This window comes from Notothenia rossii (assembly GCF_949606895.1).
Source record: "Notothenia rossii genome assembly, chromosome: 8".
NCBI classification, from domain to species: Eukaryota; Metazoa; Chordata; class Actinopteri; order Perciformes; family Nototheniidae; genus Notothenia; species Notothenia rossii.
In genome coordinates this window covers 71,734,853-71,751,351 of record NC_136906.1, presented here as the reverse complement: position 1 = coordinate 71,751,351, position 16,499 = coordinate 71,734,853, and the positions used below count along the sequence as shown (strand labels likewise).

At 38.6% G+C, this 16,499-nt stretch overlaps 1 protein-coding gene across 1 annotated transcript in view; it reads right to left on the bottom strand.

Moving 5' to 3' along the window:
• Nucleotides 1-2,184: 2,184 nt before the first annotated feature.
• The window catches only part of ppp2r5a (protein phosphatase 2, regulatory subunit B', alpha isoform), a 52,050-nt gene continuing 37,735 nt past the window's right edge, over nucleotides 2,185-16,499 (bottom strand). Inside the window, exons 11-13 of the mRNA XM_079645476.1 lie at nucleotides 14,024-14,151; nucleotides 13,155-13,256; nucleotides 2,185-4,759 (exon numbers count right to left, since the gene is read on the bottom strand). Coding sequence (XP_079501602.1) covers nucleotides 4,501-4,759; nucleotides 13,155-13,256; nucleotides 14,024-14,151 — 489 coding nt within the window. The 3' untranslated portion in view covers nucleotides 2,185-4,500. The remainder of the gene's footprint in view (nucleotides 4,760-13,154; nucleotides 13,257-14,023; nucleotides 14,152-16,499) is intronic.

Sequence of the window (16,499 nt, the reverse complement as noted above, 5' to 3'; positions counted from 1 at the left end):
GTTCAGAAAGTAGCGATCTATGTGCTCAGTATATTTGGATCAACATACAAAGGTGAATCAAGCTTTTCACAAATGAACTCAATAAAAAAGTAGCCCTCGCTGCTCCCTGACTGACCACCAATGTCTTAGGATTGCATTGACATCCTATGAGCCAAAAATCACTGCTCTTGTTCAAAACTAAAAATGTCACTTCTCCCATTGAGAAAGTCAGCGATGACAAATCACAAATGAGGTGATAGTAAGCACCTCGTTTACTATAGTAGACGTGTAGTGTAGTAGCCTATTCATTCACATGTTAGTTACCCTTATCCCTTGTTATGGGTTTGTGCACCGAAGGGTTTTACAGTTCTTTTTGTTGTTGTTGTTGTAATGTGTCTGTGTCAAATGTGACCAAAACGTATGATTTTTTTATTACTTTAAAAGTGAAAAAATAGTATTGCTATAGTACTACCTCTTTTTGTTACATTGGAGCTCTTTAATTGTTTGTTAATGCACTTTTTGATGTGCATGTGTTATATGTATCCAATTTTATTTTGTATGTGAGGACATTTATTAAGACTGCTATTATTTTATTCAGTTAAATGCACTTTGAGATGCACTTCGAGATGCCTCAGATTCTGTTAAATGAATGCTAATTTTTTGTGTTTTTATGCACTTTTTGACGTACCTTTGTGAGATGAACAATTAATACAAATGGCATGTTTTTCATCGCAGTAATATGTGTTGGTTTAAAATGTGTCATTACCTGCTTTTTACAGGGCGCTGAATGTCTGGCCCAGCTGAATTTTGTAGTTATAAAATCTGGCCCAACTGAATGTGTAATTGAATAGCCCTGACGTAAGGTATTGGTTTGAATTGTCTATACAAAAATTGTTAAAAAAAACAAAAACAAAAAAGAGATATTCCCAACCACCTCCTTCTGTGTCCTTATTAAAAAATACAATATATAACCAAATGCAATAAAATGAAGTAAACAAACTGGACACTTAAAGATCCAAATACAGCATTTTATGTATGCAGTTCATATGAATCCCAGGGAGTGAAGAGTTAATATATTACATTAAGTAAAATCACTACTTGAAATTAGAAAATATCTATTTGTTTTTCTCCCTCAGTAAGCTGTAATTGCATATTGATTACAAATAAAGCTATGGATGAAGCCCTACACTTTAAAAATGATGAAAAGTGAGAACAATGCATGGAAGTGTCTAACCGGTGGAAGGAGCGACTAATCTCCAGTTATTACAGCACTGCTATTTAGAGAAAGAGCTGTAATCACAGTGTGTCACAAAATTGGGCTCTAATGGTCTAAATTCAATCTCTTCCTTTTTAAATAACGGCTGATGTTTCTTCAGAGCACTTTCACACAGCGGTAGAAGGATATTTAAAGTAGTCTCATCACAACTTACAAAGCATTAAAAGTCAAAGTCCTCCATACTTAAAGCACTAAAGGTAAAAGCAGTCATTATTCAGAATGGCCCATTTCAGACTTTTTAAATTGTCTGATTGAAATATAAGAATAGATTGTTTTATGTATTTACTTTAAAGTTTCACCAGGTAAAGGTGTTACTTATTATTGTAGGCATGGAGAGCTTGTGAATTTAAACTAGAAATCAATAAAGGTTTACTTTTATCCATAACATAATTTATTTGTTAATTTGATATTGTTTTATTATCTGAATAAACCAAGTGCCTATGTGAAGATGGGTATAGGTTGGCATGTGTATATTTATAAAATGGTTGCTCGGTTTTTCAATGAATGCAATTGTTTTGAACACTTTTTACATTACATTGCATTTCGCTGACGCTTTTATCCAAAGCGACTTACAATAAGTGCATTCGACCAGGAAGATACAACCTTGAAGAAAACAGAATCATATAAGGACATCAGGTTTCATAGAGCCAAAACATTTCAATTGCTACTCAACTTTAAGAGGTGTGTGATTGTTTTTGAGCCCGTGTTTTATTTATTTTTCTGCTGTACTCAAGTCTCTCTTACAGAAAATATCTGGATCTCAATGATAACCTGATCAAAAATAAAAGGTATTCTTTATTTCATTTAATTATTTTGCATTGATTTTGCTCAATGCTGATGACAAAGATGTCCCCCTCTGTTGACCTCTGTGGTGTACTACACCTAAACACTAGGGAGAGATAAGGAAAAAACACACTGGTTATGGATGCTTTGAGTAGAAAGATAGAGTAGACTTTATTTGATGGTGAAACCTAAATAAGATCTGCGATTACAAAACAGGTTCCCCACGCAGTTTTTTTTTTTAACGTCACAGAGGTTGGAATGCTGTACTGACAGAAAGGCATCAGAAAAGACTGGACCTAAAAACTCAGAAGAAGTAAGAGAGCAGACACTCGGGGTTCAGCGGGAACACCGTTCAATTGAAAAAGAAGTCACAAGTTGTTCCTATGATCTACGGCAGTCAGATTAAGTCCATGAACACATTCATCAAACTCCCGACGTCGACACTAAAAGCAAATGTGAGGTTATAAAGTCTGGAGATGCGGGGAGTGAACAGGCATTGATGGTAAAGATTACTCGGATTTTCTGGTGTTTCTTGATATCACTACTTCATAATAAGTTTGGATATAAAAACTCAGCCTCTTGTGCATTGTGTAAAATGCCAGATAAGTGGTAAGACAAGTGTAAGTCTTCTCGGCTTTGACAGATAACCATTTATGTTCCTAAGACTGCACTTTCCTAGACCACGGAAACAATATACTGTACAGAAAAATCTTAAATTGAGTGGCATTTCCCTTTAAGTAGCCTCCAATCTAACATAATACACACTCGACTAATATACACTCAAGCACATCCTGCATCCCATCATAATTCATCTGCAAAATGAAACGTTAGAAAATATTTGCCTCGTCAATACTCTAGAAAAGATAGTACTGTAGGTCTCATATGTTTTTATTTCTTAATTAACTTGATTTAAATTAATACTTTTATGGAAATGCCCTTATTGGCTTTTTTGTTTGGCGAGAGTTAGATGAGAAGATCAATAAATCACGTCTGTACGAGGAACTTGAAGGCAGTTAGCTTAGCTTAGCATAGATATGGGAAACGGGTGAAAACTGCTAGCCTAGCCACGTTTAAAAGTATAAAAATCCACCTCATTACTCTAACAAATTAACATGTTTTATTTTTTATAAACAAACAGCTAGGCATTAAAACGACAATTCAGAAATAGTCCTATACTGAACATTGCCTATAAACGTCAAATTGATGATTCATGCTAGGGCGGCATTTTTTAAGCTACAGGTAAGACGATGAAATACGCTCCGTGAAGTCCAGTTGGTGAAACATTAAACGTGTTTGTAATACAGACTTGATTTTACATCTCTGGAACTTTAAATATAAGATATTTTTTCTTTGGTCAAAAGGATGGCGAGGTAAACTACCAGGAATGTGTGTTTGCGAGTAGGTCTGAATAAGGCTTTAAAAAGGGCTATGCTAGCTGTTTCCCTCCATTTGCAGTTTATGCTAAGCTAACCATCTGCAGTTTCTTACACTATGAGAGTGGTATCAAACTTCTAAACTAACTCTCAAAATTAAAAAGCCAACAAGGCTTTTCCCCCAAAAAGTTGAAACATGACTTTAATTGCGGCTTGGCTGAAAAACATTTCACTCTTTGAATGTCCCGTCTCAATACTTTAGTGTGACTTTATAAATGCAGGTGTTGTGTGACATCTATTAGCTTCACCCAGCTAAACGAACAGTTACAAACACCCGAAACACAAAAATAATCTCACAAGTATGACATCTACCCTAATTGAGAACACGTTTTAATTTCAGTCTCAACTAGAGTCACTTACAGAGATATCAATCCATATCTGGGATTATAATTATTCATCAGGATTTATCTTCTTTTTGGCCATGCACCTCCCCTTCTCTATCTCTAAAGTGAGATAACGGTCCTGTAGCTTCTTGTGGTAACTACACTTTTCAATACATCAATGGACACTCAATGTTTAATTATGGATCTGGTCCCATCTACCCCGAATACTCCCAAAGTCCGAGTTCCCTTCTTCCTTAAGGTTTGCACCCAAAGCGTTGGCAGCAACAAGGAAAAGCACATTAAAAAATAGACATCTTTAAATAGCTATTCAGCTTGTCTAAGTGCAGCACAATCGGAAACATTAAATTCAAGTCATCATTATTTTCTCCCCTCCCATGTATCATACAACGAATATAAACAAAACAAAAAAATCATTTTCAGTTAAGAAACTAAATGTGAAAGGATAAATCTTTGATCAGACGAATAAAGAAGATACTGCAGCCACACTGTAACATCCAAAAATAGTCTTAAGTTGAAATATATATATTTTTTTTATGCCAAGGAAATGCTGGCGTTTCTAAGTCACTCTAAATTGATTTTAATATACTGTTGAGGTGTAATTTGTGTTTTTTTCTGTCTCCGTTAATCCTCTCCTGACAGTCCTGAACACGATGTCAAACCGTTAATAAAAAACTAACATCCGGTGTCATTTGGCACATGGGCTGCTCTCATTGGCCGCCACACTGTCCTCAGGACCTTTGTTTTCTGAGGTGACGGCAGCAGCCTCGGCGCTCTTGTCCTGGGTGTCATTATTATTACTATTGTTGTTGTTGTTGTTGTTGTTGTTGTTGTTCTGGACACCCGGGAACCCGTGGCTGTTGTTCTGGACGAGAGCGCTGCTGCTGAGCCTCAACTCGTCCAGCTTCTTCCACAGCTCGTCCCTCTCCTGCTCCTTCTTCTTCTCCCTGGAAACAGACAGAGAAGAAATAGACCTTCTTATTTCCATCATCACATCAATAGTTTCTCATGTTTCCGATGCAATCCAGTAGACTTGTATAAAGGTTGCAGCATCTTATTCAGACATGGCAATCTCCCAGAAACTGCAGACCAGAGCATTGAATGGCTTTCAACCCACAGCAAGCCTTGGTGGATGTAATGTTTGAATTACTTTTTTTTGTTAGGCAGCCGATATACAGAGGTAATGGAAAAATGTAAAAGGGAGAATAGGATCTTTTTCTGAATGCTACATTTATTTACTTATTCAATCATTCCTCCTATTTTATTTTATTATTGTGAATAATCTATTTGTTTTGATGACCTTTCCCTTTCTTCTTCATTTTATTATTATTAAACTTATTTATAAGAACGTTTGAAAAGGGAGGAGAGGGTAAAATATATGAAGGGAGAAGATTCAATATGAGCAGATGACTAAGGAGGGGTGAATGTGTATATAGTTATATGTTTAGGCCTATGGAGAATATACATGTGGATAGGCCTGTCGCGATAAGCGATTGAGGGGCGGGGCTCACACACAGCCGGGTCAGGACACTCAAATGCCAAATGAATAATATAGAGACGAGCAGGAGACAACGTGTGACTTACTCATGGGGAATTTGAAGTTAAATCAAATTGGTTGTAAAACCTAACTCCATCTCCGGTGTGGGAATATTTGGGATTTAAGCCAAATCAACAAGGTGAACCTATGGACTTGAATGAGCCGGGTAGGATATATATATATTAGGGCTGTCAAACGATTACAAATGTTAATCAGATTAATCACAGCTTAAAAATGAATTAATCATGATTAATCACCATTCTAACTATGTCCAAAATATGCCATTTCTTTATGTATATTGTTTTGGGAATGGAAAGATAAATGAAAGAAGGCGGATATATCCATTTAACAAACTTATACGTTTATTATAAGGTTGTTCTGTGTGTCAAAATGAAAGACAGCCCACACACCTATTAATCATCAAACCGTGGGGTCTTATTTCATTACGTGTTGATTTCTATCAACACGGGGGGGAACGTTGTGATCAGCTTGTGATCAGCTGTTTTAGCGCAGTTCTCCAGTGAAGGGGGGGGGAGTCTCCCTCCGCAACCGGTTGGCATAGTTTTGGCACAATTCCGACGTTAACAGCAGCCCTGTCTGTGCACACAGTGATCTAACCACCTTCTGGAAAAGCTTCACAAGTACGTCGGTACGCAAATGCTTTTTTGTGACACAAGTGACGGTACGCATTTCAGATTGTTGCCGTACCTGCGTACCAGTTATGTGCACCCCTGTACTACACATGGATGTATAATATGAACGGTACTACAGCAAAAGTATTATCCGTCGGGACTTCCTGCAACAACACCACGCCGTTATCTTGATTCTGATTGGCCAGAAGACATTATCAAAGATGTTCTATTGAGAAGACGATACGTGACAAAAGTTTTCAAAACTGTTTCTGGTCTTCGGTATTTCCAGACAAGTGGCTCCTGAAATCAATCTTACTAACTGCTGTCTGTGCAATTCTCGGCGCGAGTTGGCGGACTTTATTTTGCTTAATTTAACATCCTTTTTCATGGTGGGGCGGCTAAGCCATTTCTTGGTATGGGTGTAGCCGTGTAGCCCAGCCATACCCTGGCGCTGCCACCGGTGGGATGTATGGGGCGGGCCATTCTGCACATGCGTTAAATGCGTTAAATATTTTAAGGCAATTAATTCAAAAACTTAATGACCGCCGTTAACGCGATAATTTTGAAAGGATTCATATATATATATATAAATATTTATTTATTTATATATAAATAAATAAATATTTATATATATTTGTATAGAGAGAAAGAGAGAGAGAGCTCTGTTTTCCAGCCTGAGTATTTTAATGTATTGTTTTGGTTGTGTGTGATTTAATTAATTTATTATAATTTAATTTATTTGTTTATTTATTATATATAATATATATTTCACATTTCATTTGCAATGTTGAATGTTCAATACAAAAGTTCTGTTTGAATGGATGTACTTTAATTATTATTATATATTATCATTATGTCAGTGCAGGGTTTCCCACACAGACTATACTTGGGCGGGCCGCCCAGGTATATTCAGGGTTCTTACACCTTTTCCAAAGTCAAATTCAAGCACTTTTCAAGCATTTTCAAGGTGCATTTTCCAGCTTTTCAAGCATCTTACAGCTGTTGTAAATTACATATTTATATACACATACTCAAATGATTATTTCCCTACCTCACATTAAATCAGATGTTCTTTATGCTATAAACAACCAAATGTGTGTTTCGTGATAGCCTTCTACACGAGGATGAAAAATTAAAGAAAAGAAAACTAAGTTTAATATTTCAAAATTAGTGATCTGTACGTAGACTGGGCCTCCCATAGAACCTGTCTGAGCCAATATAAAACAATCAACCAAATAACTTTTCAATACATTATTGATTACTATTTTTGAGGTACTTTTAGGTTGGCAGTAAACATAAGTCAGAGGTACATGGTGTACTTTTCCTCCACTCCATGTATTTAATACCTTTAGTTACTTTACAGATGTGGATGAATGATGTGAAATATGTTCAAGTGTTAAATCAGACTTTAGTTCCACCTGGAGTAAATTCAAAAGCTACCCTGCAGTATACAAAGTCATTCAAACTAGCTGCACTTTTACCAGCTTTGATAACACTTTCATGATCAATCATTATAAAACATATCATATCTATTATTCTGAAATGGAACAATCTGCACAATGACTACTTTTACTGTCGCTACTTTCACTATATTTTGATGAGAATACTTTTCTACTTTTACTTGAGGAACATTTTGAATGCAGGACTTTTACTATGACAGAGTATTCCTACACTCTGGTACTTCTACTTTTACTCAAGTACAAGATCTGAGTACTTCTACTTTTACTTAAGTACAATATCTGATTACTTCTACTTTTACTCAAGTGCAAGATCTGAGTACTTATTCCACCTCTTGTAGCGTATTAGCCTGAATTGTAGCCACAAAATCACGCAGAGCTGCATAAAAATAGACTCACAATGGTAACAAGTGGAAAATAATATTTACAAATGTGTACAATGATTTGTAGATCATTTTGACTACTCAAGACACCTGACTTATACATCTTCAAAGGAAGACTGCGTTCATTCTACAATTAAATGGGATTAAAGCAAAATGTAGTTTTACTTGTATAATACTTCAATTTTATATAAAAGACAGTTTGTTTTCATCTGTTTTCAAATAAACAAAGTATTGGCTTTCAGAATATTAAACTTGTTTCGGCAAATTCAGATGATAAATACAACTTTGAAGCTTGTAACGGCTTAATTACAAGGAGAGAACGGACTAATGTAACATCACAGCAAGCATAACAACAGCCGGTGTTTCTTGTAAGTGTTTCCCCGGTACACAAACACAAAAGTACACAAACACAAAAATACACAAACACACTCGCGAGCTTCCCCCAGGCCAGTAATACAAACGAAAATGTGTCTTCGGGTCAATGTGACTGATTTCGATTGAGCAAGTCACATTTGGTTTAGGCACGAAACCTACTACCAGTAGAAATACATTGCTTTCAAATCGTTCTGTGTCGAATCAATAGATTATATTTTGTGACTATAAGACGAAATGCCGTGAGAAGTACTGGGTTGAATTACAAGTGAGTGCTTCATCCTCTGAACACCACAGAATGGCGACTGTAACACACATAACATAGGTACGCTCCTCTGAAATGATTGTCCCCTGCAATTGACCTTTCGCAAAGCCACGCCCCTAAATGCCCGTTGTCCAATCATATTCGATCACGTGCGCGGCTCCCTGTTGAAGTCCGACAAGCTTAGCGTTCAAATTCATTGCGAAAATGGTGAAGCGTTGTGCTTATGGTCTTTGCAAATCGGATAGCAGATATCCCATAAGCTTAGAGTGGGGGGGTGATATTTTACCCGTTTCCTAAACCCAAAACCCGAGATGCCGCCAGTGGATAAAGAAATGCGGCAGGCCCCATGCCCAGCTGAATATGGCGAATATCAACAAACACAAATACGTTTGCTCCAAGGTAAATACGTGCTAACGTAGCTAGCTAGCTAGCAAAAGTTACATTCACAAATTAACTAACTAATTTAATTAACTAATTTCACTAACTAACATTAGCTAAAGTCACACGACTACAGCTGTAAGCTGTGTCCTTCTAGGTCGTTTTGACCATGTATATCACTTGATGCATAATAATGTCTGAACAGCTGAGCTCCGTTATTAGTCTACCTGTGGTCAAAGTACAAACAAGAAAGCCAACAGGCAATCATTCATTTATATTTTGCTTTAATCTTTGTAGCATTTTGTTAATGGAAAGCCTACTGCCGACTTCCCTAATCCTGCTGCACAAGTGGGCACCCCGACCCCCACAAAGGAACAACAAGGTGGATGCAGAAAGCCACCAAGGAAACGGTAGTTCACTTTAGACAAACTACAACATTTAATGCCTCTTGTGATTGTATTGTTTTATTCCAAAATAATAATAATAATTCCGTCGAATTTGACATACAGCTCATGTGGTTTTTCACTCTTGCACTGCGACCTGTATGCAAGTGCCTCTATTGATGTTGTGCCTCCCTCTTTTCTAATGTTTATACTGTGGATATAACCCTCCATAGCGTATTGTAGCCCCTTTTGTCGGGACCTGGAGGATATTGCTGCGTTATTGCTCCAAAATGAGTCTGCGACTCCGACGTTACGGAGACCCTCCATTATGGCTTTGTTTAACGCATCTGGCTCTCATCTTGTCGGACTAACAACAGTAACCAAGGGGGGGCGTGGCTTTGCGAAAGGTCAATTATTATCCCTCATCGAGTTTGCTATTCAGCTCGCTAACGTTAGCTTAAACAAACGTAACATGCAACGTTAGCCTAATCTAAAATGCTCTACTATGGCGTACCTTTCATGTGGCTCGTCAGCGCAGACTCTCGCATCGTTATTTTTGCAAACTTTGCAGGAGGCTACTCGTGGGCTTGACCCTCGTCTTAGCCATGGCTTATATTTGTCTTCTGCTAGCCAACGCTCGTTGAAACTGCAACCTCCTGGCATACTGTCTGTCATCTATCACTCATCAGAATGCCCAGGTCACACGTAACACAAACACTTGCAGGTCGCGCGCATAGCGCGGGAAGGCCGCAGCGGCGCTGTTTTATGTAGAACCGAAGCAATTATTTTCTTTTAATCTAAAAAGCGAACTATTCAGTCGGACAGCAATTTATTGTAAAAGTAAAGCATTTACATTTTCAAGCACCATTCCCAAAATTCAAGCACTTTCCCAACCTTGAAAACACCACGTCAAATTTCAAGCATTTTCAAGGATTTCAAGCACCCGTACGAACCCTGTATATTAAACAGCCGCCCAAGTATATTTCGTGACCCATTTAGGTTTTTTTAATTAATTTTTTTAAATAATAATTTATCTTTTTTTTTTTTTTTTTTTGTCCGTGACCACGACGCCATCTGCGAATGATTAACTTGTGGACAATAGAGATGTTAAGATTCACCGATTCGCATCGGTGCACCGGCATAAACGTTCAAGATGCGAGTGCACCGGTTGAAAGAGTGCACATCGGCTACAGTTTGGGTTGAACTCGCGATGCATCGATTGCGTAGCGTCTTTGCATCGGTAAAAAACCGATTCATTCATATAAAATCCCCTTATCTTGTCAACGTTCAGCAGAGACGATCTTTGATATTTGCTTCGCCACTACGGAGAACGAGAGTCTCAGTTATCAACACACACGGAAGTTGAGGAGAAAGAGAAACACAGCGCAGCGAAAAATACCTACAAATCAAACGTTTGGCAACACTTCGGATTGTTCAGGAAAGACGGTGTAATAGTCATTTATGCTATATAGTTGACCGCAGGTCATGGAGAGTAATAAGGTATCCGTAGACCTTTGTATGAGGTATCTTTATTACTTAACAGGTCTACAGCCATGATACATAGATCCGTCCTAGATGCGGACTTGCATACACACAGTATCACTCCGCAGCCGCACCCCATCAGTAACGTCCTGATGGTATATGTGCGCGGCACTATTACTACAGACGGTCAACTTGAAAAATCACTCGCAAATTGTTAACGATGCCGAGCCGCTTTAAAGTACACAAGTAGTACGAGGAACTTAGCGACGCACATAAAGAGGCGACGTGGGGTCTGCGGCTGAAAAGAGAAACCTGAAAGTGAGACATATGAGTTAAATCACTCAGTGAGGTGTTCTGTCAGAGAGAGGTGTTTAGCTTACAGCAGCCTGTGACGGCCAATAATAATTGAAATGTCTTCCTTACTGTAAGCAGTTATGAAATACCTGTTTGTGAAAGGTTATTTGTTTTCTTTATTGTTCAGATAGAAACCAATGCTTTCTGCTCACTGGTGTGTTAGCCTCTGAGTGTTAAGCACATCAGGCTGGCAGCTGTATGGGCATTGCTCTATGGTAGCTGTTATTTGCACATTGTTAATCATGAGCAATGCATCCTTACATTGTTTAACTGTGAGGTGTTATACAATTGTACTCTGGAGAGCTTTTAAAGGTAAAAAAATAAACGGCATGATGGGATGTGCAGTACCAAATATGTAAAGCACTTTTTTGTTAATATATGATTTGCTTAATATAAGGAATAAAACAAAAATCCTCTGTCGTACCATATTGAAGTATCATTATTTTTGCATCGTGTTGAATCGCATCGTATCGCCCCGAATCGCATAATGTTGAATCAAATCGTATCGAACTGTATCGCAACAGGGGTGAATCGTATCGTATCGCATCGCCTGGTGTTTCAAAGGTATCGTTAATGTATCGTATCGTGGTAACGTATCGAGATGCGCATCGCATCGGCCTCAGTGATGGAGATGCACATCCCTAGTGGACAATGATCCCTCGCTCTACGCCTCCTGTACCCAGTCCCGGACTGGCCATCGGGAGGACCGGGGGGTTTCCCGATGGCCTGGCCTGTTAAGTGGCCTGCCTCACACAGGGTGACCGGCTGTCTACATGATGTGGCCTGCCGACATGGCCACTGTCATACAGATCATAAATCAAAGCCCTTGATTGGTCTCTGTGTCATTCAAGCTCGGGATAACCTCAGCTCAGGCGAGGTAAAGGACTCTCTGAGTGTTTAGATAGTTCACTTAGTCTAAGTTATCTCAGTGGGTCTCAAACGGTTTGGTCACCATTTATGTAAACACATATTTCCATTTGAAGGTGTCAGTGTTTTTTCATATTGGATATTAACTCCCAACATTTTAAAAAAAAATCTTACCGGGGGAGCATGCCCCCGGACCCCCCTAGAGGATTTGAGGTCCACCCCCACTTAAAATCCCATGGATAGGTTCCTAAATACATTTACCATTTTTTTTTAAAATAGTAACCCATGTCCATGTGTTTATTTGTGGGTAGTAGATTTCAACTATAGGGCTGTCACTATGGGCCCTGCATGTACCTGTTCGCTCTGCCATCGCGTGAAGGGTCTACTAACAAGCGACCAACAGAAAGGTTCATTTTAATGTTATTGCAAGTCACGTCACCTTTACCCCTCGCTATCACGTGAAGGGTCTGCTTTATGTGCTCCGCACCCTGCTGCGTGCTCACTAGCGCACCTCCCCCCCCGTTCATAAAGTCAAGTACCCCTCAAAAGGTCCGGTTTATTTCATTTTAAGGATGCGCACCAAGCAACATCTCCAGGTACTCCTTTGAGAACCAGGGCAAAAAAGTGATGTGCACCCCTGTGTATAGGTATCATGAAGTCAGTACTTTTAATTTATATTTCAAATTGCTGATCAATGTCATTTTCATTGTTTAAATAATGAAAAAAGATATAAGAAATGAGAAACTGTAGGATGGATATGTGCCTTTATGTTTCAATACAAATACAGAGTCATTGTGCAAAAGACAGAAGTAAAGTAAACATTTAGACGCAGGCACATCAGATTCTATGGGGTGTGCTGGGTGAAGAGAAAATCTATGAAAAACTTGGCGCCTACTGCAAACATAAGCCCTCTGCTTATAAACCTCAGGGAGAAAATGTGGAGCGTGTCTCAGGTTGAAATAATCTGAATCATGTAGGAACAAAACTCACAAAGTATTAGACATGATTTACAAAAGTTCCATGAATCAATTCCCCTGTCGAAGCAAAGCTAACATTTGGTTTTCAAGATCAGCTAAGACGATTAAACAGTACTTTCCTGAGATGCTGCACTAACTAACTGACTTGTTTTGTGACATAAGGGACCATTCAGTGAAATGGGCCGCCCCAGGTGTCGGACAGTACGAGATAAAAGGGGTTCAATCTAATGAACGGTCTGTAGATGTGTTCCTCACCGCTGCCGGTCTGCTTTATAGGAGGAGGTCAGCTCGTCAAACAGCGTGCAGTTCATCTCCATCAGCGTCTTCAGCACGTTGTACACCAGAGCTACGATTGTCCTGCAAAACAGCAAAAACGCTCCGTGAGAAACATGACTGTGTGTGGACGTCGAACTGCTAAGAAAATGTAACCTTTTTTAATGTAATAATCAACATTATCATCAGAATAGTCACTCATTTAAAGAAAACCTCCAATATATTAACGTGGCTGCATTCAATCTCAGGAGAAAGGTTTATTAAACTAACATTTAACAAGGTTTGTGAACAACAACTGTTGCGTGATTCTATTTTAACTCCGAAAAATTGCAATTTTGTGATTTATTTGTTTAGCTCCCAAGGTGCACATGATGACACTCTTTTCAGAAGTCGTAAATGAAACAAATTGCACAATTAAATACTTCATAAGATCACAAATTGTATAAAAATATCACATATATATATTAATTTTAAGTTTGTATTTTTAAGTTAAATATACTCTTTTACTTTATTTATTTTTTTACATTCGATTACAAACATGCAATCTTACATTATGTCTGTTCACACATTTCTTTTTTTCCTTGTAGATTTGTACTGAATAATTGTTCTTTTTTTAGCGTTGGTATAGTAAATGTCTCCCACTCAAATAAGTGCCTGGAATTACTTTCAGGACAGAGCAAGTTGTTGTTTAATCATAAGTATGCCTCAGATAGGTCACATTTTCTTCCTTAATGGTCACGCTCTCTTAACAAAGGACAGGATGTGTATATCCCGATGTTACCATGGTAACCCCATTAGCATGTGTTAATGTAAGGATAAGTGGTTCACAGCGAGAGTGAAAGAGCACTCACGGGTTCCAGTGCTCTTTGGAGATTCTGTACAGGCTACCGAACATGATGGGAAGAACTTTGTCGATGTTCTCCTCGATGAGGCTGAGGATGTACTCGTTGTTCCAGAAGTACAGCGCCCGCTCCGCTACCTGCACAGAGCAAAAGAGTTAAAAAAAGACTTAAACTAAACAAATGGTGAACAAAATTAACATTGCTTTTTATTTAAATTAAATAATATAATATTTCACATCAAAAGAAACAACAGTGTTTTAAAAAAATCGTATTGAAAATAATCTGATGACAGAACTGTAAACAGAATAGCTGAAACTTCAACAAAATGAATAACTCAGTTACCTCTAATCATTAACCCATGTTTGTATCATTGAGTTGACTCCGTGTGTTGCTGCTAGCATACATAACACCTGACGTGGAAAATGTATTCGTGGACGGGGCTACAGAGCTACTAGAAAGACAGTCAGTGCATTCCTCCGTCTGGATGTGGAGCACTTTTGCTAAATGTTTAGACAAATTGCTCGTGTTACCGCGCTTACATGCTAAACTCTTATTGCACTTTTGGCATCGAGCATTGTCCACATCGAGACGGGTAAAGTTTAACCACGCCATCTTCTCTCTGTGTGTGTGTGTGTGTGTGTGTGTGTGTGTGTGTGTGTGTGTGTGTGTGTGTGTGTGTGTGTGTGTGTGTGTGTGCGCGTGCGTGTGTGTGTGTTGCTGCATGTAGCAGCAGCGTGTGTGTAAACTGCCCTGCCCCCTCGCAAGCAGGCGGGGGAGAGAGATCGAAAATACTAAAAATAATCATGGACGCATTTTGCAGTCTTTTTGCGTATTAGAAACGGAGTTGGCGACACTAAAACTGCAATATAATGTTTATGTAGCAATAATACATATGACATATTTTTTAGATGTCTCCAGTACAGATAAAAAGACCGATAATGTCGGAGTTTAACGGTACCACGGTCTTTAAGAATTCAGCCCCGGGGCCCGGTACCCATCCCTACTAAAGACTCTTCAAGCATTTATCTTCACAACTATTTGTTATTATAGTTGTAATTGCAAAATATAACGTTTATGAAATCCATTAAGCAATCAACATATTTTACAAATATGACTTAGTTTTAATCTGGATGATTTAATGCTTAGCTTGCTCTATGTCTCGTCAGCGACAACGAATGAATATATTATGGGATTGTTTCATCTCAAATACTAAAATATTTTTCAGCTTATACAACTGTTATACAACTGTTTAGATGAAAGAGCCACTATGTTGACAATCAAGTGTTTTATTCAATGTTGAACAAACTCCTAACCTGGAAAGCATAGCGATTACATTTCACTTTTCAAACTCTCAAAAGTTTTCTTTAATATGATGGCAATTTCACGCAGAAGTGCCCGAGTCACTCGAAGGTTAACTGAAACGATCTCAGACTTTCTGATCAATTTGGAGGACGCAGTTTGGGTCCATTAAAGGGGCCCATTATGATCCTTTCAGGTGTGGGAGAGAAACTCTTTGGGACTTTTAACTTTAGCACAAAAACCTAAGTAACACACTACAGGAAAGGGAAAACAACAAAAAGCAGAATAGGGCCCCTTACATAATATTAAAAAGGTTCTGAATAATTCTGAATTGTTTATTTCTGCTGTTTTACGCTTCTAGCCAAGAAAATAAAAGTGGTGTTTCTTTTACTTTAGAATTTATAGTTACCTTTTAATAATTTGTGTAAATTCTACACCATTTCGAAAAGGTTTATAACAATTTGAAATTCCAGCATTGTGAAAACACAGGGTATATGCAGGAACCCTGAAGTCAAATGTAAAACCTGTTAAGACCCTTCCCATACATTTTAAGACCTCATCGCCACTTTAAGTTCTAACCGGTTACCTTGGCAACACACTTTACCTCACATTGACTATATACAGTATTGATTGTCCTTCCTCCTTATCTTCCAACCATTTGGACGCAGACTTTAATTTCCCCATAACGATGTTGCTTAGCAACCGGCGTAAACGGACCTTCGCGCTATCAAGCAGTGAGCGTGCGATGTCCTGTTCAGATGACGTCAAATCCAACGGGATGCCATAAATAAACTCCACAGAATCACACTGCACACCTACGCAATGATTACATTCAGGCAGACTGTAGAATACAACCTCTTTGGACAATTCATATACCGTAATTTTCGGACTATAAGCCGTGCCTTTTTCCCTATTTTTCGACGCTGCGGTTTATATAACGGTGCGGCTAATCTATGGATTTTTACAACTAACGGCCAACACCTTTAACTCTATGGGCTCTATGGCCGGTCCGCGGACACCCACCTTTAAGCGGCGGGTTCCAGCAGGAAAAGCTGGAGGTCGGAAAAGAGTGAGACAGGTAGCGCGCAAAAGTAAAAGTGGAACCGAGAGTGGTATGCCGCTGCTACGGCTTATATTCAGGTGCGGCTTATAGTCCGAAAATTACGGTACTTATTGAAAACAAGCT